Genomic DNA, 27,089 nt, shown 5'->3' with positions numbered 1-27,089 from the left:
CATACTCTGATCCAGCAACATCCATGGTTCAGCATGATTGCAGTTAGCTAGGTGTCAATTTATCATGGGTGTGGCCAAGGTTTTGTACAGCTGCCAGTCCTGGCTCTCACTGTACTGTGCTGTTATTTAGCACTAATTTACCCCTGAATGTCGTCTTAAGAGCCCAGTGAGCAGTGGAAGTGTTGGCAATGCTGCTTGACAAAATTGACCTCCCCTCCAAATTCTCTGGTACAGCACCAATTAGGTCCCGAGGGGGCCAGACTAGAGAGGTTCAACCTATGACTGTGAAATGATCATCAAGTATTAATGGAGGGCAAAGACAAATGAAGATTTTGCTCCCTGGGCTCTGATTACAGACCTAATCAGAGATGGCTGCTCGAAATGCTGCAAACCATTTTGAATACAGTTGTGGATCAGATAGCTTTTGGTTTTAGCTTATAATTTTTTTCATAGGATCTCAGCTTCAGGCATTTTTGTCTGGTAGCAGTCATTCCAGTTCCTTGTTGGAGTTAAGAGTTTAGTAGGGGAGTGTTAGGTCTCCCACATCTTTGCCTGTGGATTGGCACCTTCTATGCAGTAGGGTTGCAGCTGCAGGTAACAGTCAAGCTCCTGTTAAGGCCATGTCTTCACTAAACAGAAGATCAATGCTACTGTGATCAATCTTTCAGAGTACGATTTAGCGGGTCTGGTTAAGACTTGCTAAATCAAACTCAGAGGGCACCCCATGTTGGTTGCCAGTACTCTTTCTTCTGCAAGGAGTAAGGGAAGCTGATGTGAGTGTTTGCTCCTATCAGCCTCCCACTGTGGAGATGGCGGGGAAACTTGAAACAAGGTATGTTGACTCCAGCTATGTAATTAACTAGATGGAGTTGTGTATCTTGATTAGACCTTCCCTTTTTGTGTAGACCTGGCCTAAGTGTTATAAGACGTACACAGGATTAGTTGTTGTCTAGGTGCAGGATGCTTTTAAATGTGCCACTTAGGCATATAAAGAAAAGATGTTCAGGATCTTAGTTTTAAAACAGCAACACCTTGGTGACTATTCACAGCAATCATCCTGTCTCCACATTCATTTTTGCCAGAACAGAGATTAACTTTGGGGTTATTTTGTTCTGTCCTCACAAAAATTATTAATAATGTTGCAGCACATGGCCACCATTTACTTGTTTACATCTGCCCTCCTTCACACCATTAGCCATTTCCAGACATTCTCTCTTCTTGGCTGTCCGCATGACCTTGTCCTGTGCTGTTTTTCTTCCATAATGTTGTTTGCACTGAGGAATAGTTTTTAAGAACATTAGTGATTAAATAGTTTGTAATTGGCACCAATTTGCCATTTGGAGAGTGTGAAAAATGAATGTAATGTACACTGTGGGTGTGTAAAAGGGATTCTGCTAGAAAACCAACTCAGTGGAGGCTATAAGTTAAAGCACTTGTGGTCTATGATATCTTACACATACAGTAAATATAATCTGATTCAAGCAATGTTACTTTGCACCTTGTTTACTGAACTATTTAGCCCATAACTAAAATCAGCAGTGAAACTGGCCCGGTGACTCGAAATTAGCTGGAATTACACAAGTGTATTTACATGCCTTTTGCTGATAAGGAAGCATCCTCCTGCCAAACTGAAGTTTTCCAGTGCATTCTGGTTTCTCAGACAACAAACCTGAGCTGTTACTTCTCAGTCCCAAGTATGATGTATAACACAGCACATAGTTCACCCATTAGAACTAAGGACATTATTTGAGTCTGAGCTACAGTCAGGCCAAAATGGTTTGATTAGCTCTGAGGTAAAGATGGATTGGAAGCAGGGATGGTTATCTAGATCCCCTTGCACCTGAGTGGCTTAGGACAGGTCTACCCTAAAGGGGAAGGTCAAATCAAAATGCACAACGTTAGCTACATTAATTACTTAGCTGGAGTCAACATTCCTTGATTTGAGTTTCCCTGGTGTCCCCACAGTGGGAGGCTGATGGGAGGAAACACTCCCATCGGCTTCCCTTACTACTCACAAGAGCAGGAGTACCTGCTGTTGATGAGGGCGCCTTCTGAGTTTGATTTAGCCGGTCTTAACTAGATGGGCTAAATCAAACTCCGGAAGATTGATCACAGCATCATTGAACGTTGCAGAGTGAATATATGGCCTTAGATATGAATCTCAGATATAAACTGCCCCTGATTTTTGTTTTCCAAAACAAAGTCTGACAGATGAGGCATCTCAAAAGCCAAAACCACACCTTAATTTTTGTCCATCTCTATAAGCAGGGCTCGACAAATTAAGCAATCTACTCTCCCGTGGCGAGTAGATTTTAGCCTGGTGGGGCCGTGCAGCGTGGTCAGCGCATGTGCAGTGTAGTCTGTGCATGAGCAGCATGCGCTTCCGCGTAGCTGGCGAGCAGGGCTCGCTGCCACTTGGCGAGCCCTGTCTATAAGATACATAAGATGCATTTCAGTCTGTCGTTCATTCAAGCTTAGTATCCATACACATTCATGATGGCTAATGTGCCACATAGATGCTTCTGTGTGCCTCTTGAAGTTTCTAAATAGCCTTTAATCATAAATGTTTTGTCTTTAGTATACATATAAAAGAGATGGGTTGCTCCATAAGAGTTACACATAGAAATATCTTGGCTGTAAGATAGACATTTTATTCTGGGTTTAGCAAACAGTGCAACTAACTGTGCAATCTGTAGTTCTTCTGCACGATCACTACCTATGACATGAAATACATCCCTTTTGAAGATGGGAATAAGCTAAGAGTTCAGCTGTGCAATATGCAATTTATAGCGGTGTCTATCTTAGCTTGTGCACACCCTGAGTTCCCTTGAGACTTCAGCAATTGGTACTTCACTGTGGGTGGTGGGCAGATGTAATTGGGGGAGCAACATTTTCCATGGAATCCCTGCAAAAACAGAGAGAAAATATTAGCTGCTATTGTTTCTGGCTAATATGAAGTACTTATATGAAAACTGGGCAATGTTAGTAATGGGGCCTGATTTTTCAGAAAACATTAAGCACCCACCCTCTAAAATAGGGGTTGAGGAACCTTTTTTGGTTTGGGGGCTGCTGACCCACAGAAAAATCAGTTGGGTGGGGGCAGCAGGGCCTGGAGTGCCAGCTTAGTCTCCTCCATGCTGGGGGTGGGGAGGAGTCCTGAGCCCCCAGGGGCAGGATCCAGGCAAGCCAGGGACCGCATCTGGCCCCTTAGGTTCCCCACTCCTGCTCCTTTTAAGTTATTTCAAAATGGGCACTCATAATCCAATGAGAATTAGTGGGGTTCTTGGCCTCTGTTCTTACTCTTTTGGACTCTCAAAATGTAAAATGCCTCATTGCTTTTTTCCCCAAAGCCCTAGATTTGATTCTATAAATTCTCTCTCATATATTAGACATCTCAAATATCATATATATAGTAGCCCAGTGTCTGTGAGTCTGTAACGCTGAAATGCTGGCTGTTCCCTCTGGGCAGCACTGTTGCCTGAAATGCTGGCTGTTCCCTCTGGGCGGCCCGTGGTGCATCGGGAGTGCGGGGCCCAAATGCTCGCTTGCACCTCTTGCTCTCCCGTGGCGGCCCGGCTGAGCGGCGCAGAAGTCAGCCGAGTGCCATGGTGGGAGGGGAAGGGGGGCGAGGCAGTTACGTGCGGCGTGACAGCAGCTCCAGGCCCTACCCCCTGGCCGTGAATGTCACTGCTCCCCTTCGCCTCTCGCTGTGGTGCTCAGCTGACTTCTGCACCGCTCAGCCAGGCCACCGCATGGGAGCACGTGGCATAAGCGACCGTTTGGGTTCCACGGCCCCCCGAATGAGAGGCAGGAGGGGGAGGAGAAGAGAAAGAGAGAGACAGAGAAAGAGAGGCAGGAGATGGAGGAGAGCTTGGGGAGGGAAGGCAGTAGGAGGAGGAGAGAGAGAGAGACCGGAGGCTCAGGAGAGAAAACTGACATGAAGGAAAGATCTGAAAATCCTGTTTTATGACGGTCTAATTGTCTAGTTTTTAATAAAAGTCCCTTGTAAAAACATTGTATCATTCTAAAGTAAGGGGCCACATACCATAGTAATTTGTAAATTTTTGTTCAAGGTTATGTTACTATATGCAGCATTATACAAGAATAATATAAGAATAATAACAAGGACAAGAAACAGCAGCACAAGGACTGTCATCACAATTGGAAGAAATTGCAGTTCACTGGTTGATGAGCTGGAAAAATAAAGCATCGGGATTAAATGGGATTGAATGACAGGGATTGTACACACAAAGTGCTTTAGCACAGCCTGTGTTTGCATTCAGTGCATCTGTTTTCTGCAGTTTGAAAAGTGAAACAAAAAAGTGGTAAACTCTCCACCTGATTCAAAGGAGAACAGTCCACAAGATCAATTAGAGGCTATGTCACAAGAGCTGGAGTTTGATTCGGAGGTGCAGCTGCATATATGCAGTCTAATGAAAAATTGTGTATTCTGTGAACCAAATATTCTGCTGGAATAAGTGGTACAACTCTTTTGGGTGTTTCACCTATTTACACTAGCAGGGAATTTACAACATGTCATCAAATCATTGTAAATTTCTTCCTGTTTTGGCTGTTGCTGAATGCAGACGTGTAAATTTTACTGATATCAAATGCCACAAAATGGGGCTCTCTTAAGCTTTTCCCAATGTCCCAGTTGCTTCCTACAGGAGTTCCTTACCCAAGGCCACTAATATTCGGACAGATCCCCGACTGTTTATCTTCTTAGAAAAACTGAGAGGTTTTCATCTAGGCCACCCGGATCTTTCATAAGTGGTGAAGAATGCTCTGCACACATGGAACAGAAGAGAATGGCATGATTGCAACATCAGGAACAAAAAAGCCTTCTGTCTAGCCCTTTGATAGGTCATGAGAAATCAAATACTTTCAAATGGCTGCACACGAGGAAAAGCTCAAACTCATTCGCTTTGAGTAAACAAACCACCAATAATTTTATAAACTGAACAAGGAGTCTGATCCAAAGTCTGTTAAAGCCAATGGCTTAAAGCCATGGAATTAGGTAAAGGAATCAGGGAGCCTTTTTTGTTATATTCAGGATATAAAATTATATTCTTTGACCAGCAGTGTGAGTGCAGACACCTAGGGTGTGTCTAGACTACGGGGTTTTCTTGACAAAAATGGACTTTTGTCGACAAAACTATACCTACATCTACACTGACGCTGAGTTCTCTCGACATAACGTCGACAGAACTCAGCAGTTTTGTCGACGACTGTAAACCTCATTCTATGAGGAATAACACCTTTTTGTCAACAGAGTTCTGTCGACAGAAGGCGTTATTGCATCTACACTGTCCTTTGCATCTACACTGTCATGTCGACAAAGCGGCTTGCTTTGTCGACAGAACTGGATGTAGTCTAGACGCTCTTTGTCGACAGAAGCTTGGAGTCTAGACGTACCCCTACTGCCTATACTGTATGAGTACAAATATAGGATATTCTCTGGCAAACCCTCAGCATAGAACTTCCATTACTCTGATCCTTCCAGGAGAATATTACCCTTAGATATACTGATTGGCTAGAAGCAGAAGTTAGACACTCACAACTTAGTATGGGACTCCACATACATGGTGCTACAGAAAATTCTAAACTAACTAGAGGGATACTAAGATTGGGACAAAGAGTTTGCGCAAATCCATTCAGCTCCCACTGAAACTGATGGGATTAGGGTCCAGCCTAACTGTTAAATATGGGGATGCATTAATGCTCAGAAATGGAATCAGGCAAAAAGTAGAATCAATTACATGATTTTCAAGGTGGTAAACAAATGTAAGTTTTTGATATGTCAATGAAAACTTCTTACAAGAAAAGGTTACTTTAGGGTTGGGCTTTTTCCAACTCACTTAGGGAGTGGTCAATGGTTTTTTTAAAAACCTGAAATCTCAATGAAAAACTTCTTGCCATGTTTTGGGGGTGGGTCTTTGCTTCTGCATCTCTCCCTGGCTCTTACTGACAGTGCCATTTACACAGACTTTAGTTTCGTTTAACTCTTCTCTAACCCGGGAGACGATATTAGTAGCCCAGAATCCAGAACATGTGTTTACCTTTGTCATCGCCCATCTTAGGTTTATATGGCTTTGCTAGATCCATGTTTTCCTCCAGCATTTGCTCGTCTAAGAACTTTAAATCAGTCAAGTTTACTGTTGCTTCAAGGTTTTTAATAGAACGTCTGTTCAGCTCTTTAAAAAAAGATACAAAGACAAACTCTCATTGATTTCAATAGGCATATGTTCAGGCCTGTAGTTTCTTGTTGTTTTTCTTTGTTATTGAGTAAGAGAACCCTGCTAGACACTTTATTCATTAAAACTCTCTTTCAGTTTCTAAAATCTCAAATTTCATATAATGTATTCTTCAGTGACATTTAACAGCATTTTCATTTCACCAGCATGATTTTTTTTTTTAGTAAATCTGTGTACCATTCGGAAAAGAGCTGGCATGCTAGGAGTTTGTATGGAACAGCAAGTCTTGAGATCCTGATCCTGCACCATAAAAGCCAAGGGGATCTTTTTGTCACCGACTCCAATACACAAAGAGCAGGTTCTGCTTTGTTTGAGTGGCCTTTACTTTTGTTCTTTCTTATTTCTGATCTAAAGTAAAGTTTTCATATAGGTAACTTCACTGTGTAGGTGTCTGCTTTTTCAGGCTACGTTGAACTGTGTACAAAATGCCCGTCTGTGTAGAAGGCAGTTTGGAGAGATTTAGAGGGGTTGTGTGCGGAAAACAAAGACACATGGCTAAACACAACATGAAAACCACCAGCAGAGGGTTGCTACTCTGACTTACCCTTCTTCTTTTGACGCTTTACTTTAATAAAGATAAGAATAATAACAAGGACAAGAAACAGCAGCACAAGGACTGTCATCACAATTGGAAGAAATTGCAGTTCACTGGTTGATGAGCTGGAAAAATAAAGCATCGAGATTAGCTGGGATTGAGTGACAGGGATTGTACATACAAAGTGCCTTAGCACAGCCTGTGTTTGCATTCAGTGCATCTGTTTTCTGCAGTTTGAAGAGTGAAACAAAAAAGTGGTAAACTCTCCACCTGATTCAAAGGAGAACAGTCCACAAGATCAATTAGAGGCTACGTCATAAGAGCTGGAGTTTGATTCGGAGGTGTAGCTGCTTATGACTGTGCCCCAAAACTCAATGGAATTTGCAAATTCAACTCTATTCAATCCTAAATTGATAAGGATCTCAACTGGTTAATGCATTACTAACTCAATTTCCCCTCCCTGGATATTCACATCTCCACACCAAATGATATGAATGACCCAATTCCACCCTGACTTGATTAGCTTCATTAATACAAGACACTTTTTCCTTCCTTGTATATACCCCTCCTTCTGTAACTTTCACTCCAATTCATCTGGTCTGCTGGGGCCAGTTTAAAAGGCTTCCTCTCAGGAAAGAAAAAGCCACGGGCTGAGAGGAAGAAGGGCGCTGGTGGAGAACTGAGGTCTGCAAGGAGGGAAGTGTGCCAGGAAGAAGGCTGCAAAACTGAAACACTGCCAGGTGCTACTGCCTTGGAGTACCTGGGTTGGAACCCAGAGTAGTGGGTAGGCCCAGATTCCTCCCAACTCTTCCCCATGCCACTAGAGTCTGCACCTGATGGGGGAGACCAAGACTACGGAGGGGCTTTGCCCCAGTCCTTGGCAGGGCTGGCCTTACCATGAGGCAAACTGAGGCGGCTGCCTAGACTGTGGGGGAGGGGGAGACGCCACTAGGACCCTGAGTGTAGACAATTGTCTCTGCTGCTGGTGCAGATGTCTTCTCTCTGCTCTAGATGCACAGAGATGGGGGAGTGCGGTGCTGGAGGAGGGAGGGCACAAGAGACATAACAGGCAGGCAGGAGAAAAGGGGCATGGGGGTATCATTTGAGCTCAAGTGCTAAAATGTGGGCCGGCCCTGGTCCTTGGACTTGCCTATGATGAGGCTGGCTCAGTAGGCTGTGACCCGTGCCTCTAGTAAAGGACAAGAGGTTGTGTGGAGGGTCACAGGGAGCCTCTGAGGCGAACTGTATCTGCCTAGAAGCACAAGACCCCCCAGGGCACGTCCATAGCTTTTCCCACAATCATTAGCCACTCTGATCTTAGACTCATAGACTCATAGACTTTAAGGTCAGAAGGGACCATTATGATCATCTAGTCTGACCCCCTGCACAATTGCCTCATTCCTTTTGGCTATTCCATTTGTAATATTACCATAGATTTTTCTCCATTGTGAACCCCCAAAGCTCCTTATAAACAGGTCAACAAAGCTATAGGAGGCATCAGGGAACAGCTGCTCATAGCCACATTACGCAACCAGTTTAGGACAGGAAGTGAAGAAAAACATTTGCGCCCAGTTAAAATTATTGGGAAGCAGAAATATGGTCTGGGCAGCACTGAGGGCTAACTGGTACCAGCCCCGCCCCTTCTGCCTGAGGCCCCACCCCTCATGGGAGTGTGGAGCCAGCCCTCCCCCCACACACCTTGCCTGGGAGCCCAAGGAGCTGATGGCTCTCTTGGGCGTTGCTTCAGGAGCTGATGTTTCTCTTTTCTGTGTATGAACTGTTTTAAATGAATGGAAATAAAATAATCTGACTAGACTTGTAAGCTGACCCCGGCAATGATGATTGGGGAAGACATGTTCATTAATGTACCTGACATGGACTGCATTGCTAACGGTTGCAAATTTGGCATCTGACGTTTTTTCCAATATTCCCTCTGTGACTGTGCTCATGGGATATGTCTGATCTATGACACTGACATGATTGGGGATTCTGGAGATAGCAGATGTTGGTGATGCTGTGCTCCCAGATGCAGATGTTACCGTCCCAGATGTTGGTGATGCTGTGCTCCCAGATGCAGATGTTACTGGCCCAGATGTTGGTGATGCTATGCGCCCAGATGCAGATGTTACTGGCCCAGATGTTGGTGATGCTATGCGCCCAGATGTTGGTGATGCTGTGCGCCCAGATGCAGATGTTACTGGCCCAGATGGTGGTGATGCTGTGCGCCCAGATGCAGATGTTGATGCTGTGTGCCCAGATGCAGATGTTACCGGCCCAGATGGTGGTGATGCTGTGCGATCAGATGCAGATGTTACTGGCCTAGATGGTGGTGATGCTGTGCGCCCAGATGCCGATGTTACCGGCCCAGATGGTGGTGATGCTGTGCACCCAGATGCAGATCTTGATGCTGTGTGCCCAGATGCAGATGTTACCAGCCCAGATGGTGGAAATCCTGTGCGCCCAGATGCAGATGTTATCGGCCCAGATGGTGGTGATACTGTGCGCCCAGATGCAAATGTTCTCGGCCCTAGAGAAGAGCATGATTGTAACGAAGAAAATACATTATTTCGGGGCTTGAATACTTACCCTCTGCAGGTCTGGCAATTTTTACCAGTGAATTAAACAAGGCATCCTTCCTGGTAGCATCTCTCCACCTCTTTCATTTCACCTTGCACTCTGTGTCATGGGTAAACATGCAGCACAAAAGGGACCATGTCTTTTTCACGGAGGCCTTTGACTTTACATAATATGATGTATGAGTATTAATGGAAACCCACGATCATTTTTGGCAAGTCAGACACTTTTGCTAACGGTCGCTATTTCTGCCTTGCAAACTCTGGAAACTGCACGCACACACAAACCGCTGACTGTGCAGACATGCAAAATAGACAGTGGATCCCTGTTGCTGAAGTAGTGACTCCATTATTCGTTGTTGGAGGGTTTTCTGCTATAGGGCTCAATATCTAAATGCTGGGGAACATCAGTGTTTATTTCTAAATACAAGATCTAAAGACTGGAAAATATATTTTTTTCTGACAAAGCTTGTGCCTTAAATTGGTGTTTGGAGGTGAATAACCTAACTATCTGAACCAATTGGGTAATTGTTAAAAAATTGAGGTTGAGAAGTTTGACAGGCGCTCTTCAAGGCACGTAGCACAGTGGAGCCTACGAGGCCCTACAATAACATGCAAAGTAAATAATAACAATCATTAGAGAGCTTTTCAAAGGCATAAAGCTGAAATGGGGAACCTAAGGCCCAGAGGCAGCCTCTGGCTTGCTTGGATCTGCCCCCAAGGCTCAGGGCTGTCCCCCTCATACCCTCCACCCCCCAGCATTTTTTTTTTTTTTTTTGCTTGTGCCTGACTGATTTTTTTCTGTGGGTCAGTGGCTCCCAACCTAAAAAAGTTTCCCTATTCCTGAACTATAGGTAAGGATCCAGCTTCCATTAAAGCCGATGGGAATTGGGCACCAAATTTCAATCTGTGCATTTGAAAATCTCCCTCATCGTCTCGATGTTACCAGACATCTCCAGTTCTGTCCTTTCTATTCTGTGATGAGACTTAAGGAGAACAGAGCTTACTGCTCAACGCAATGACTTTTCTTATCACCTGTGGCTGGGAGGGACACATGGGCTATGATAGAGCAGAATAGCAGAGCATGAAAGGAAGGGGTATTAATCCCGATGGGCTAAGTCCCTCAAATCACTTACTTTTTTGAATGTGTAACTTCATGGAGGAGGTTTGCTCTGTCTCTCCATCTTTAGCTCCGCACCAGTACCATCCTGCATCCACTTCTTCCAGTTGGCTCATCACCACCGTGAAAGTCCCATTTTCCTGGTTGTCGCTGATGATCTGAATTCTTCCTTGATGTGCCTCCTTTATGAATCCACTGGTATCAACCATAAGGGAACACCCAACTTCCGTCCACCTGCACCAGTATTTTATCTCATAATTCCTTTGTGGATTGTAGTGGCACTTGGCAGACACCCAGCCTCCTTCTGCTCCACTCAGGAACTTGAGTGCTCCAGGAATGGTTGACTCTATAGGTGGAGAATATACCAGCTTAGCCTTACAGACTCTTTAAATGATGCTGCTTTGAAGTCCCTACAAACACATGTTGGGTTTTGGGGGGAATACTGTTTGCAAACCTCAGCACTTTCTAAAAAATAACGGCTCTTTCTTTCTAGACTCACCTTTAGTCACTTGCAGATCGATGGTTCTTGCATTTCCAGGGTGCCCAAGCATGGCTACCCCACACTTATACAGTCCAGAGTCCTCCATCTTTAGTCTGTTTATCAAGATTTTGAACGTGCCAGAGCTTTCTTCAGAGGTTATAGAGATCCTTCCCTCGTAATTCCTGCCTACGTAACCAGTAGAGTCCGCTATGACAGTACAGCCAGTTTTTCCCAGTTTGCACCAGTATTTCCTTCCACTATCTGTGATGTTTTCAGATTGGCAATGTATTGTCACTGATCCTCTGAGCTCCCCAAGTACCAGGTCTGGTGATTTGGGCACATTAGAACCTGTTTGAATAGAACATACTAGAACAACTTAATGCAACTCCTATTGGACCAGTTGTCTTTTTCTATTTCCTAACAGCTATTTCAGTAAAATCTGATGTTTGGAAAGTGAATAACTGGTCTTTACTAAGGGGATGGGGAGGTATGAATGAGACATCACAGTTGTTGCAACAACCACTGTTTTGGATTGAAATGCTCATTAGTCAACATTTAGGCCTTGTCCATGGGTGGTGGGTAAACGTAGGTCCTTCTGCCGTAGGACCTGTCCCTCAGAGGAGTCAAGCCCACCCACCACTGCAGGGGGATACCCCCAACCCCACCCTTTCTGCCTCCGGCCTCCCACAGGAGCATCCCTGCCCTGGAGCATGGGGAGGGAACATTGCCCCGGCCTCCTCAGCCTCAGTGTGGCTGAAGCCCGGGAGCCATGCTGAAGCTGTGGACAGAGTGTGGGTAGGGCCATGCCTCCCAGCTTGGGAAGGCAATGCCTTCCCCCACCTCTTATACTCACTGTCCATGGCCTTGTCTATACTTACTCAGAGATTGACACACTGGAGATCCATCTTCCAGGGTTTGATTTATCAGGTCTAGTAAGGACGCGCTAAATCAAATGCCGATGGCACCCCCATGAACCCCAGTACTTCACAGGGTTGCGAGGAGCAAGGGAAGTCAATGGGAAAGTTTCTCCCATCGACCTCCCACAACGGGGATGCTACAGATATTCAGCTTAGGGTATTTCAACTCCAGCTACACTATTCACATAGTTGGAGTTGTGTATCTTAGGTCGACATTCTCCCGTAGTGTAGACCTGGCCTCAGAATAGTGGTTCCAAAAGACTCACTGTAACTGTGGCACCAGAATATTACAAAGCTGGTTTTGCAGGCTCAGAAGAGAGCTCTACCTTTTGCAATCAGCCTGTTGTGAAAACCCCCAGCTACTATACCTTCCAAAACTGTCAGATTTACGCTGACAAATAAGACGTTGTTATTTCTGCCAATGCCACATCTGTAAGCCCCAGTGTCTTTCTGCTCCAGCTGTGTCATTTGCACTGTGAATGTGCCATTTTTAGGGAAGTCTGTGATGGATGCTCTCTCTTTGTGATCTGTAGAGGTGAAAGGGCTCGTAGAAATGATGGAGTTGCAAACACTTCCGGGTCCTGATATTTTACACCAATATTTTCTGCTATATCTGTTGGCTTTAATGGTTGGATAGATACATTTGATGGTGACCGATCCTCCAACTTCACCTATCAATAGCCTTGGTCCATATAAGGCACTTGACACTGTGTTTAAAAAAAAATGTAGAACATGGATTAGCCAAATAGAGGACCAGAACCTCAACAGCATGGAAGGCATGGGCATCTTACTGATTTTCACCTGCCAAAGATCTTGCCCACAAAATGTAATATTTATTCTGCATAAGGTATAAGTTACTGTAGATCAGACCCAGGTCTCTCAAATCCCGTGTTTTTTGCACTGTGCTTGGATAAAGCCCTTTGTTTGCATTGTGAATCAGCACAGAGAGAGAAACTTTGAGCTCCTACTCTGTTACAGCACAGTCCTGAGCCAAGTAAAACTCCTATTAATGCCAACAGGGATTTTGCCTGAGTTTAAAAGCAGAATGATGCATGCAGTATTTTGGCCATGCAGATTATGGGCTCTATTTAGTGACAAGCAAATCCCAAAATAATCAGAAATACATAGTGCCGACAGGAGCTGTTATCTTGCAGGCCATGCATTCATTGGCATCTATATCAAATGCTTCCAAAAATACTCATGGCAGTAGTAGCATTTTACACCTACTTTGCAAATGCATTTTCCCAAGGACTTGTGGGCTTTTTAGTCAGGCCACAAATGGAGACACTCTTACCCCACATCTTGGGTTGTCATTTTACACTAGTGTAACATGGGTGTAAAACACGAGCCTTCTGATCTGAAAAGCTTTTCATATTCCTCTGCTCTCACTTTGCACTGATATTAATGGCAGCACGAAGTGCAGTGCAGTGGAGAATAAGGCATTTAACGCTAAAAGCACTTTAATTTTCACAACACCCCTGTTTGAGAGACAAGCAGGAGGTAATATCTTAGGGTATGTCTAGACTACAGGGTTTTGTCGACAGAAGTTTTGTCGACAGATACTGTCGACAAAGCTTCTGTCAACAAAGATAATCTAGACTACATCCAGTTCTGTCGACAAAGCAAGCCACTTTGTCAACAAAACAGTGTGGACGCAAAGGACAGTGTAGATGCAATAATGCCTTCTATCGACAGAACTCTGTCGACAAAAGGCGTTATTCCTCGGAGAATGAGGTTTACATACGTCGACAAAACTGCTGAGTTTTGTCGACGTTATGTCAACATAACTCAAAGGCAGTGTGGATGCAGGTATAGTTTTGTCGACAAAAGTCCACTTTTGTCAACAAAACCCTGTAGTCTAGACACACCCTTATATAGGATTAACTTCTTCAGAGCTCTGTCTAATTTAAAAGCTTGTCTCTCATCAACAGAATTTGGTCCAATAAAAGGTACTGCATTTCCCACCTTTTCTTTCTAATATTCTGGGTCTGACAAGTCTATAACAAGACTGCTTACACCACCCCTGTTGGACGGATGTGTGTGTCTTCTAGCCATTGTGCAGATAGGGCCATAATGCTCCAGCTGCTCCATGTAAGGAGGGATGTTCCTTCATTTTAAAGCCAGATTTACCTTTGTCCCCTGCAAGTGTGGTGTACTCTCACTTTTATTATGGTGACTTGCATGAGGAATGTGGTTCCCAGCTACTCACCTTGTAGCAAAGTCAATAAAACAATGAAGACAGCCATGTGTAATCTCCAAAAATGTTCACAAGGCAGACATCTGAACTGGACTTTGGCCGTTGAACTCAAGATGCTCTTTCAAATTCAGGCACCAAATCTGCAGTACTGATTCGTTTTTCCTTTTACCTGTCATCAGACATTAAAAAAAATAAAAATGCAATGCTGGGATTTTCCAGGGTCTGGAAACAAGACACCAAAACTGCACAGAAATTTCATCTAACTTCTGGTGCTTTGAAAATCCGAGCCAGCGTGAAATTTCTCAGCTCCAATGGGATGATATCTGTTGAAGACAATAGGGCCTTTGTGCTTCGCTGTAAGGATCTTAGAGCCTTTTGCATCGAGAAGCAACTTGCCCAAAATCACAGTCATTTGCAGAGTTGGGTCTAGAACCCGACTGTCCTGCCTATCTCTCTGCTAGCTCCTGGACACCTGTGCATCCACATTGCCACCTGATAGCTTTAGTGAAGTAGCGGACGACAGCCTAAGAGTCTCACAGATCCAACTACCACCGGATGTCTCATTTGCAGCAGTCATAACAGGTGGAGCCAGCCATGTTCCATCACTGATGCAAGCATGCTATTTTAGGCTTAGGGAAAACACAGCAGCGTTATTCTGGAATAACTAATGTTATTCCGAAATAACATAATGCATGTCTACACTACAAGCCTTTATTTCAAAATAATGTCAAGCTGGAGGACTTCTTACTCCAACTCATGGTAACCCTCATTTCACAAGCAGTAAGGGAAATCAAAGGAAGAGTGTTCTTCCTTCGACTTCCTGCCGTGTAGGCAGTGCCAAAAGCCGAATTAAGCTACGTCCACTTCAGCTATGCAATTGACATAGCTGAAGTGGTGTTGCTGAATTCAACTTTAGCCCTGCTGTGTAGACGTAACCTTAGTGACCCTGCCGCTAGTAGGCTGCCTGGCTTGCAGCTGCAACAAACCCCATTACATGCTCCTGTTCTCTTATCTTGTTCCTAGTTCCTGATGCCCACTCTTGTTCCCTCGTTCTGCACCGGACCCCTGGCTCTCTTTCTGTTCTGTCGAAGTGAGTCTCAGACTCAGCAAATGTATGGAGAGTAGTTTATTTGCAATGCTAGCGAGAACCCACCGCAGTGTGTTTTATCTCAAGATACAGTTGTAATTCTTTTTATAGTAGCAAGCTGCATAACAAACTATCACTCGGTGCATGTTTGTTACTGGGCAAGCTTTTTGCATGATAAAATATTTCACTTTCCTCATACTTTCAGACTACGTGACCTTCTTGCTTGCATGAAGTGGCAGCTATTTTACAAGATGGACATCCAAAGTTCCACTAACCCAACTTTATCAGGTTCATGTGGCTCCAACCCAGCGCATTGGTCTCAACTGCAACCTGACCTGATAACCTGAAATCGGTATGTATTGCTGCTTCTGGTATTGACCCTGTAAACTGAATTGGGAACCCTGGTCTCCAGTCCTCTCCAGTGTGGGCCTTGACCTGTGCCTCTGTAGCTGAGATCCTGGCAGAGTCCTACTCTGTAATCACTAGACCAGATTCTATTCAGAAAATAAATACACTTTGTTATTTGTACAGTGATGTAAGTGGACAATATACAAATTATATCAACCAGGAAGCAATGTTCCCTCGAATCTTTTCTCTCGAGGTGCAGACTTTTCCCACTCGTCTGCAGAATAAATTTATGTGCACCACGGAATGTGGGACTGTGCACCATGAGTAGCAACAAAAAAGCTAGCTGTGGGCACACTGCTAATGAGTGGGGCAGCATTTGAATATCTCCTGGGTGACTGCACAAGTGCACGGCTTACAGGGACCACTGCCAGGGAACATTGCAGTGGATTTACAAAATGAGGGCAGGACAAACATCAGCCAAACAAATGTAACATGGTGGTATAGAATCACTGGGTTTCCAGTATTGTTCTGGATGCAAGAGATGGGGCCTGTTGACAATTGAACAATAATAATGCCTGGCCCTTATACAGGGATGTTCATCCAGAAAGTGACAAAGGAGGTTGGTATCGTTGTTCCCATTTTCCAGAGGGGGAAACTGAGGCACAGCCAGCCGGTCAGTGGTAGAGCCAGTCCTAGCACCCAGACCTCATGAGTCTCAGTGCTAAAACCACTTGGCTACATTGCAACGGAAGGCTATTTTAGGACAGAAAGCAAGCACAGTGAGAGAGAAGAACTGTCTGAATGTGTATGATCCTGACACTGAATGATGCTCAGTTTCTCCGAGAAGCACAAATCTGCCTAAATAAGGGCTCTCATTGGCCTTTCTGAGTCCTCGAGCAACCAAAGCTGAAGAGAAATTTAAGATTTTTATCAGCTCAGCAAACTCTCCCAGAAAGTGCAGGTGGTGTTCTGGGATTTCCCAAAAGTACCATATTAATAGGAGATTGTCCACATCAAGGGGAGAACTGTATTTATGATCTGCAAACAAAAAAGACTCTCTTCCTCTCCTTCGCTTCTTGTTGGAACTTTTTGGACAGCTCTGCTGCCAATTTCAGCTCTGAATGGAGACACTGTTTCTTAGTCCAGCTCCTTGCAGACAGCATTTAGTTACTTCCCCACTCAAGTTAAAAATTCACTTTTGGTCATGTCGGTGATTTGTTCTGAACAGGCTTTTGTTCTGACCATTCTTAACTCAGGAGTTGCTCAATCAGTGTGGTTAAAAACATAGCTCCCTAAAAGCGCACAGTGGAGGGGAACATTGTAGTGGCGAGGTTACTGGGGTCACCTCAAAGCATTTCTGGAGGCAAGAAAAGGGAAATGAAAAGATTAAGAAATCTTTTGGTTGAAATCAACATGGGTTTGGGCTACTGCAAAGCTATTTAATCACTTTTGTAAAGCAGTTGTCATGAAAATTTCTACATAAAGGTTCATGGATTTTCTTATAGTTCATGGCAGGTCATTGCTTGTGGCCCAGACATGTCTCTCAATGGCATATTGGAGCCATAAAGGAATAGTATAGGACTGACACCGAACACTGCAGTGAAATGGTGAAATATTAGCATGACTCTTTATAGAATGGGAAACAGAGGCGCGGAGAAGTTAAAGTGACTTGCCTAGAGCCTGCTGCAGAGTAGAGCACGGAACCCAAGAACTGTGACTCCCAATTCCGTGCTCCAACCATTAGACTTTACTGCCCCTTTGCATGTGCCATTTCCTCCAACAACCAATGTTAGGGAGGGTGGAAGTTCAAATGCAGGCAGATTTGAAATACGTCTGTTAGCTTTTCTTAGCTAAATTCAGAAGAAATCCAGCAGCCACATTTGCCTCTTCCTCCCCTGAGATCCTTAGGGAGAAAGAGAGCAGGATGAGGGGAAGACAATGATGGGATTCAGCAAAAATCTTGTGTCTAAAGACCACCGCACTTGGAAAAGCCAGCCAAGACGTTTGTGTTCTCTTCTCTTTATGACTGTGTGGGCTCCGTCCGGCTCTGTGCTCTCTTCAATAGCATGTGATGGGACATGCTAGAGAGAGTCTGAGCCTGCACACAAGCAGCAGAGCAGGGTCCCTGGCTTATAGGAGAACACAAGGGGCTGGGCACATGGCTACAGAGTAGGATACATGCCCCCACCTAGCCAAGCGGCTCGTATCCTGCCAGCGGCAAGAAGTGGCTGTTTGCCATGTGTGTTACTCCTGCTCAATCATGTGAGCTTTGCTCTTGCTACACTACGGTAAACCAATGCACCGTGTGCAAAGGGGCTGCAGAAAAGCACTCTTCTCTTTTCAGGCCACATGCTGAATGGGTTGTGATGAGTCCGAGAGCCCCTTCTGTGCAGTCCATAGGTCTCCAAAGACAGCCACTCATTTCTTTATTTCATTTCATCTCTGTTTCTCCTCTGGGCCAATACTGCCTTCCGTGCAAACGCAAATAGCCCCAGAGCGAATCTGCCTCCTTTGCATTGCTCCTCTTGAGCTGCCATGTTATTCAACAGCCTCAAAGTCCAACTCCATAGGAGCCACGCAAGGATCACGAGGAGGGGAGCACCAATCTGTATAGGGATGAATCCGACTGGTGAGATTCGTAGGCGTGGGCCATGCAGGGTGTCAAAGCAGATGGTGATCATGGTGCCTTTGGACCATCAAATGTATGTTAACACCCAGCATCAACAGGCTATTTGGTGAGGAAGCGAGAGACCTTTATAAAACCCCAGGAGCCAAATTGTGGGCCAGCTGAATTCGGCTCACATTGACTTCAACAGGACCAGGCATTAGCTCCTGCAGCCTAATGCCAGACTTTGCAGAGCTACTCTGGCAATGTTAGCACAAAGCGTATTGCAAATAGAGAGAGACCAAGGACACCGAATACATATCCTGATTTCAAAGGCATCCAAAGTTCAGCAGGTTGAGATGCAACTTTCTGGTTTGGACCCAGCTGTGACTGAGAATCAGCAGAGAGTTGCTGCAAAATCTTATGAGAGTCGCCACGGGCATTATATTCGTGCCAATGACGCTGTCATCCTCCGTTTATTAAAGTTCTGATGTGGTACCCGTGGGCACTTCACAATCTGACCACTTAACATTACATCTTTTCATACTTAATACGCTTATTTCTGGTTTATACTATAACCCTATTTATGTAATTTCTAAGCGGGGTGGGGAGGCTGTGCATACCTCCCGCCCCACTGCGGAAGGAGGCAAACGTTATTTAAGTTTGGGTTTGTACTCCGAGAGGAACTTCTAGGTGTTGTTGTAAGACCCTTGCAGCTGCATTCTCCCAGAGCTCATCTCAGTGTCTGTATCTGTGATGGGGTGTGGCTTTACCTGGATGTTTTGCTGGCAGAGGCTTTAGTGTCTAGCACAGCATGACTAGTTAAAGGGAGGTGGAAAAGGTATACTCAGTGGTATCTTCAGCATCTCAGATGGCATTTCAGGGGTCCCAAACCATCTCAATGCCCACTGCCATGGCTCATCAATACACAAGTTTAAACTAGTACGGGTCAACAAAATGGGTGACCAAGGAAAAAAATCCTCTTTCTTTGCATAGGCAACCCCTTTGCTACAGGGATGGCAGGTGAATTAGTTAAAAATATTTGGAGATAAGGAAATAGGAAGGAAGATCAGTATAGACGGGATCGAACTAGAGAAGTTCATGTATTTGGGGAGCAACCTGGCTTATCTAGTCTGTAAGAAGGAAATAGCAACTAGACTAGCGAAAGCAAGAGCGAGTCTGAAGGCGATGGATAAGATCTTGAAAAGTAAAGCGATTAGCTTAGAAACGAAGCTGAGCATCTTGAAAATGTGTGTATTTAGCAGCATATTGTATGTATGTGAGACATGGGTGATAACGAAAGATTCAAAGAGAAGGATATTGACATTCAAGAGGAGCTGTTTAGAAAGATCCTAAGAATAGGAGGGGTGCAGAAGGTCACCAATGAAGATTTATATCTGAAGATACAGCCGAAGGAGAACCTACTGCAGAAGGTTCTACAACGGAAGTTACAACTCTTCGGGCATATCTGCAGAATGAACGATGAGTGAAAAGTTAAGACCCTGGTATTCGGCATAATGGATGGTCTGAAGAGGAGAGGCAGACCCCAAGAGAATGGGTAGATGATATAGTAGATTGGTGCGGAGCTAGTCTATGGAAACTAAGCCACTCTGCACTGGACAGGGAAAGATGGAAGGAAATAGAGAGGCATCAGACACGAACAGGCGTTGAGTCCATGGTTGTTGATGAATTTTATCCCGTGCCATGATAATCACCACTCTTGGGGTCTGGGAAGGGTGAGGGTCCTTTACCCAAGAGAGGAAGTAAAGGGATAAGTTTGCAGGTGGACAGAGAGATGTTACTTATTTTTCCCAACAAAATGGGCACAGGTGTCATGTTACCATCCAAAATAAGCCAATTCTTCTTCGCATTGCACAGTACCGATTGTTGTGGGAAGTAAGGGTGTGGTGTGTGTGTGTGGGGGGGAGGTGCTGCAACATCCCAGTCTTGGTGCCCAGCATGGCCTCCTGAACCAGTCCCAGCTGCCAGCCTGTGCCCAGAAACTCTGCTGCCATCTTGGGTCCCATTTGCCAGCCCCACGGTCCCAGTCCCTGAGTTCTCTGCTGCTGCCCAGGATCCGAGCCACCATCTCCATGCTTGGAGCCTTCACAGCCCGCTCCAGCTGCTGGCCCTGGGGGCTCTGCTACCTCCTAGGGTCCCCACCACTGGCCTCAGACTGGGGCATCTCAGCTGCTCCCATCTGTGGCCCCAGCAAGGGGCGTAAATGGGGTAAGTGTGGCAGGAGGGTGCACGCAGCACCCCCAACCAGAGCCTGTCTCAGGGGCAGGCGAGCTGGGTGGTTGCCCAGGGCTGCCATTTTCAAGGGGCCTCCGACAGAGACGGTCTTATGGGTGGGCTGTGACCAACCTCCTGAATCCTCCCTGGTTTCCCTGGTTACTCTCCGATCCCTTTTTTTTTGCTTGACAGATTTTTGTCCGGTGTTTTTAAACCATCTGACAACCCTACAGGAGAGCCGGGTGGTCACCTGGGGTCGCCAATTGGTTAGGACCAGCCCTTCTCCCAATGTAAATGCTGTTCCAGCACCAGGGACGTTCAGTAATTCTATATGAAGCTTTGCAAGGGAGCTGACAGTATCAGGGTTAATTTTTAGTAAAATTTTGCAAACTGCAATAAAAATCACTCCCGTGCCGTTACTGAGCTTGTGGTGATTTAGGTGTCTATTTATATCTCTCTGTGGATTGTACACATGTCTGTGGTGTCATCGTTAGTTTCATTTCCATTTCATAGTGAATAACTACAATTAATAATGGCTGGTCAGACCCGAATGTGTAGAGGCGAAATGATGCGCCATGCCAATTTTGTCCTGGGATCTGGAAATAATAACTCATCGAGCTCAACATAAAGTAGATAGCACTTACCATTCTCCCCTAAGAAAATACTCATCCACACAGATTACCATGAGTTTAACACATTGCTCCAGGAGCAAACTGATTTTACTCACCTTAGGTTAGAGTGAATCTTTAGTGTAGACTTTCTTCTATGCCATATTCCAAGGTGGATTTAGACAGCTGAGGGATCTACCACCTTGCAATCCGGTTAGCGAGTGTTCAGATCTTGATGTTTATGCCAGTTTTTTTATTAATGTTCAAAAGTTACATATGGACCCATTAAAGCTTTTATTCTTCTCACAGCCGGTCCCTTGTAAGAGTTTCCTTTCAAGGCTGCTGTCACAGAGTCCCACCAAGAAAGTGTCAGACGTGATAGAATGCGAGTAGCACTGTCAGCATACTGAATATGGAACCCCAAAGCCTCCTCTTATGTATTCAAGTTCCTTTATTCACAAGTGTTAAATGAGGTAATACATTTTTTTAAAGGAGAAGAAGTTATGATCCGAAATTCCTAGGGTGAAGGAAAGGAATTCCCCTGCTTTCTGGACAACTAGCAAACGTTTTAACACAAAGCAGCCCATTCTGGTCCAAAGCGTGGAGTTAAAGGAAATCAAATATCCTTTTTAGACTGAATGATATGTGACCAACCAAGATTCTAATGTGAAGTTCTTGTGTTAACCTCTTTTAGTGGAACCTTTCTGCATCTTTCCCCTCACCCCAAAAATCGGCAGTTCAAATGAAAGAAAAATGTACTAACTTTCTAAAGTCCACCATTATTATTGTAGTAGCACTTAGGAGCCCCTGTCATGGAACAGGACTCTGCTGTGCTAGAGGGGCTGTATGAAGCTTTTCCCTGCCCCAAAGAGCTCACAATCTAGGTCGAGTGACTCCTTCATTGAAAGCACAGCATGTCTATTGCCTCTTGATCTCACAGACCCTGCATGACAAATATAAGTATCTGGAAACAAGTCCCTTATATTGAGCAGTTCTTTCCAGCATTCCTAGCCTCCAGGTGGTGGTTTCCAATTGAAACCAAGGGCAAGCACCTTGCCATTCACAATGGAAACTCTTGGTAAAGTCATGTAATCTCATGCTGAGGAATCTTTAAAGGGATTGTAATGTCACACAGAGCAATACTGAGTGAAATTCGCAAATTGAAGCTAATCAGCCTTTGGGATTTAGCACATTATTGGCTTTGCCTCTCAAGTTTGGTTATAAATTCCATTGACTATTAGAGTCATGAACAACCAGGGTTTATACTATTAATACAAAACTCTCTCCTTTCTCCCTCCCCATGCCAGTCCTTGCTCGGAGCTGCCATGTGCTCACAGATAGTCAGCAATACTGTTGTCTAAATACCAAGGAGACAGAGAAAATCTTTAGTGAGTCTGGGGGAATCTGAGAATGAAGTCCCTGGGACGAATGGTTCCCCATCTGTAAAACCAGAGATACCAGACCTATCTCCCAAGGTGTTGTGGGGATAAATACATAAAAGACATTGAAGTGCTCTGCAAGCTACTGATGAAAAGCACAATATCAAAGCTAGGTGTCGTTTTTTATTATTGGTGGATACTAAGCAAAGTAAAATTCTGTCAAGAGGTCACCAAGCATTTTCTGAGAGCTCTTGGACTGTAGAATCGTCCCTCAAAGCAAGTCCCGGGCATGTATTAGTTTATTCAAAATAAACTATTTGATAAAATGCTATTAGGAAGAATTCTGTAGTGCCAGAGGGATGGGAAAAGGGATGATGCAGCAAGTCTTTTCCAGCTCTACTTTCTATGACTTTACTCAGCCTTTCACAGGCACCCGCAGGCAAAAGGTCGCCCACCTCCACCAATGTATTTGTTCAGATTTCAATAATAATAATTTTAAAAGGCCCAATATCCAAGAGTCTAAGTGTCCTAATAAAATCCCAGTTGCATTAAAATAACCATTTAACTTTGCCAGCCAGCTGCTTACAGAAGCATCTGGTGATGGACAGAGACTGGCGGCAAATCACCATGAGAAAAATCAATGTTCTTCCATCACTTCCATTTAATATGGGAAGTTCAAACCACACAGCCTCAACAACCTCAGATAATTGCCAGAAGCCATGGCAGGTGGGGAGAACTCAAGCATTGCAGGCTAGCCAGTTACAGTTATACTAATGAAAGAAAATTATATTAGAGCATTGCAACAGTGCAACCGATTGCTACATGTCAGGGTTAAGAAACACGAGAAGCAAAGAGCCATGGACTTCATTTGAAAATATCTTTTGCCGGGCTCAGCAACTTAATTTGAATTATGCATATGATTTTTATCATGGTGCATTTTATTTGTGTCTTGTTTGATGGCTTTAATGTTGTTTTGTGGAAAAGGTTCACGTGGCAAAAGGGTGCTATGAAAAGAAAATATATTTAGTTACTTTTAAGTAAAAAAATTAAAAACCAAGCTGGCTGCTACCTCCCTGCACTGACTAAGCCCAGACATTTATAATGCCACGTTAGCATTGTTACTAATGCAATTTGATGCCAATAGTTACATTTTAATGGGTGACTGCAGTTATAGAAAAGATCATACTTATTTCCTACTAGGAATTTAAGATAGAATTAAGAATGAGTCATTCATGTGCACATAAGTTCAAAGTAGTGCTAAATACATTGCCTTAATTAAGAAGGGGGGAAGTAGCTAAAATGTGCATGTACTGGAGATTCTATCACTGGGGATTTTCGTCTGTGATATCTTCAAGGGGAAATGTGGGACTGGAAAAAGTCAACTAGATGTATTGTCAAAACTGCTCCAGAATAAAATGGGGTTCTGGCGCTTTGTATTTTCTTGCAGCTCATAGCAATCATGTTGTGAGAAATGGCCCAGAATTTATCACACACCAAGTTGACATGATCTATTTATGAGAGGGGTTTGTTCTGCCTTTTTTTTTCTAAGCGGCTAGAAGGGTTCCAAAGGTCCCGATCACGTGTTCTTCTTTTGTGAGGCTCTTTGAACACTGAGTCCATGTTGTTTGCCATTCGGTCTGTGCAGTTCTCTGGAATCCTGAGAGATGAAGGCAAATCTTCATTAAGCAGATTTGTATTCTTTATCAGGTTATGATTCGTTCTACAGCAGCGATAATCTCGATTGCTCCGTGCTGGATCAGCACACTAAACAGCTTTTGAAATTGATTAAACAGCTCGGCAACTACTCACCTTCAGAAGCCATTTATTGCTCCATAAACTGTGAAGCAATAAAGACAATAGAGATTGCCCCATTATTCCCTCATCAAGTTCTGTGCACAGCCCTAGATATGGCATGCACACAAGACAAACCAGAGGAGTCATTTGATAGAACTCTGTAGGACCCACCTAGTCATGGGATCCATCTTAGGAGCTTCTTCCAACTTGCTTCTAGGAACCCAACATGGTGGCCGGGTAAGGAACAAGCAGGCCTTTGAGTTCCCCAGGCCAATGGGATACTTTTCAGCCATAGCGCTCTGGAGACTCCATTGTATTACGTGCATGTGGTGCCTTCGGCTAGTGCAAATAAAGAGTAATCTCCCCTCCTACCACCCAGGTCACTAGAAGTTAATGGAGTTAATCTATCTGAAAGGAGAATCACATGCATGTTATTCCCTTCTTAAATTAGTGCTGAGTTGTCAACCCTAGAGGGTCAGGTTCCCTGTCTGTCCCTACAGCTGGCACAGCACAGACAAGTAACCCAGAATGCAAGGAAAAGCATCTGTGAAGGGAGGGAATATGCTAAATGGATGATCAAAACCAAGAGGCAAATCCTCAGGCCGTTGTTGATCCTGACTCTTGTTCCCTCTATTTTTTTTTCTATCCATATGTGGAATAAATTTATGGGCACCCAGGCATGTGTGGATGTGCACTACCAATAGAAACACATGCTGCCAGAGGCAGTCTCTGCTGGGTGGCTGCCCAAGTGCTCAGCTTACAGGAAACATGGGCTCTGACTCAGGTGAACTCCTGAATCTTCAATGGGAGCCTCGACTGAGCACGTAGGCAACCAAGCAGTTTGCCCCACTGGAATTAGCATGAGTGAACAGCTCAGTTCACTTCTTGCCCACGCTCTGGGAAGTGCAGGATGCTCTGTGTAATAGAGAGTTTCAGTCTTGCTCAGTCTAGTTTTAAAACGCTGGGGAATTGGAATCTCTACCATTTCCCTTAGGAATCTCGTCCGCACTCGGACAGATGTTTCAGAGTAAGATTTGTGCCTCTGCCTGCCCTTATTTTGAGGGTTTAAGAGGGGCTTGGGCTTTTATGCTCACTCTCTGCTGCTGGGGGATTTCCTCGGCTTTTAGGGATTATGTTCCAATACTCACCTTGAAATATCTTTGTCTTAATTTTGCTCTATGGCACCTAGCTCTTGGGAGGATAAGCACATCCCAATCACCTTGGGGTTTACACTTTCTTGTCTATGTTCTTCGCCCGCCCTCTGACAATGAAGCCCCTTTAAGGTCTCAAACTGGTAGTCACCTCTTAGCGTCTGACTAATCATATGCGATATAAATGCGTCCTATTTGTATTAGCCCATACAATAGCCAATAATCTGTGAGTGGCTCTCTATCATAAGCAATTGGTACCTACGGGAGAGAGGGGGTGCAGTGAGGGGTGCAGAAGAACAGGAAGGGGGCATGAGAGGACACCCTATTTAGCAACTGAAGTTTTGGCAGGGGCACAGGGAGGCAGTGCACACTCACACACACAATTTAGCAATTGAAGTTTTGGCTGGGGCACCCCCCCCCCCGTTTTCCATGCACTACCAATGCCCTGGGGCAGACCCAGAGAACATCTGGGAGCTGAACATAAGAACTCCCATTTTGGGTCAGACTAATGGTCCATCTACCCCTGAATCTTGTCTTCTGACAGTGGCTGATGTCAGATGCTTCAGAGGGAATGAAGAGACCAGGGCCAGATTTATCACATGATCCAGCCCCTGTCATCCAGTGCCAGCTGCTGGCAGTCCAAGGTTTAGGGGCACCCAGTGTGGGGTGGCACCCCTGACTGTCATAGCTAATAGCTATGGGTGGTCCTGTCCTCCAGGAAATTATCTGAACCCCGTTATATTTTTTTCCCTTCATAACGTCCCTGGCAATGAATTCCACAGGCTGACTATGCAATGTGTGAAGTATTTCCTTATGTGCGTTTTAAACCTGCTGCCTATTAATTTCATTGAGTGACCCTGGCTCTTGGGCTATGCAAAGGGGTAAATTGCACCTCCCTATTCACTTTCACCACCTCGTTCATGATTTGTGCTGGGATGTTCACTCCATGCCATCCTTGAGGGGGTTAAAAGGGCTGCTTGATAGGATGGGCTGCACCTGGGTGAGGTGTAGGCTGCAGATACAACCCTAATTGAAGACCAGCTGGGCAGGAGGAGGAAGGGCTTCTATAAAGCCAGGGAGAGACAAGCAGTAAGGAATTTCAGGGGAAGGGAGTCTGCAGTCATTCTCAGAACTGAGAAAAATGAATAGGAAAGAGCCTAGCAAAAACAGTTGCAAGGGTGAGACTGTGTGGACCATAGTTGCTGAATAGTCTCTAGGCTAGAACCCAGGATATGGGATGGAGTGGGCACAGACAGGGCAGTGGACTTTGAAGACTGACTGAAGCGGTTTGTTCAGAGTTACTTTGCTACCCCAGAAGGAATTCAAAGGGCCAAGACATGAAGCGGCAGTGCTGCAAATTGCAGTGCATGCAAGAGGCCGTGGAGGGTGAGACTGAGCTGAGAAACCTGCAAGAGGAGGCGTCAAACCAGTCGTGAGCCACTCCTCAGGAGGCAACACAACAGTGAGTGATGCCTGATTTTATCGGTCTCTGTCCTATCCTCTCTCCTGCATCAAAGCTGACCAGTCCCAATCTCCCCTCATAGGGAAACTGTTTCATATACCTCATAATTTGTTGCCCCTCTCTGTACTTTTTTCTGTTCCTTCTCCCCGCCCCCCAAGATGGAGTGACGGGAATGTCAAGCACCATTCAAGATGTGGGCATTCCATGGATTTCGATAGTGACATGTTTTCTATCTTCTTGTCTATCCCTTTTCTAATGATTCTGAACATTGCCATTTGCTTTTTTGACCCTGCTGCACAATGAGAGGATGGTTTGCAGTGAATGATACCAGGCTTTTCCTGGA

At 44.8% G+C, this 27,089-nt stretch overlaps 1 protein-coding gene across 2 annotated transcripts; it reads right to left on the bottom strand.

Moving 5' to 3' along the window:
• Window positions 1–2,391: 2,391 nt before the first annotated feature.
• Window positions 2,392–21,400, bottom strand: LOC112543741 (polymeric immunoglobulin receptor-like). Of its 2 annotated transcripts, none has more exons than XM_075909934.1 (10): window positions 21,080–21,400; window positions 14,090–14,246; window positions 12,207–12,587; window positions 10,982–11,311; window positions 10,499–10,828; window positions 8,659–9,316; window positions 6,799–6,914; window positions 6,060–6,194; window positions 4,679–4,785; window positions 2,392–2,905 (listed from the first exon to the last, which is right to left on the bottom strand). In XM_075909934.1, the coding sequence occupies exons 2-9, from the start codon at window positions 14,124–14,126 to the stop codon at window positions 4,715–4,717; spliced, it is 2,058 nt and encodes a 685-aa protein (XP_075766049.1). In that variant the 5' UTR covers window positions 14,127–14,246; window positions 21,080–21,400; the 3' UTR covers window positions 2,392–2,905; window positions 4,679–4,714. The 2 variants fall into 2 exon arrangements, with proteins under 2 accessions (XP_075766049.1, XP_025034349.2); XM_025178564.2 differs by having other exon boundaries at window positions 2,403–2,905; window positions 12,249–12,587; window positions 21,080–21,398.
• Between the last annotated feature and the right edge of the window lie 5,689 nt (window positions 21,401–27,089).

The sequence above is a fragment of the Pelodiscus sinensis genome, chromosome 27 (assembly GCF_049634645.1).
Source record: "Pelodiscus sinensis isolate JC-2024 chromosome 27, ASM4963464v1, whole genome shotgun sequence".
Lineage (NCBI taxonomy): Eukaryota > Metazoa > Chordata > Testudines > Trionychidae > Pelodiscus > Pelodiscus sinensis.
Note: the sequence above shows the minus strand (reverse complement) of the source record. Positions and strands in the feature narration are given on the sequence as shown.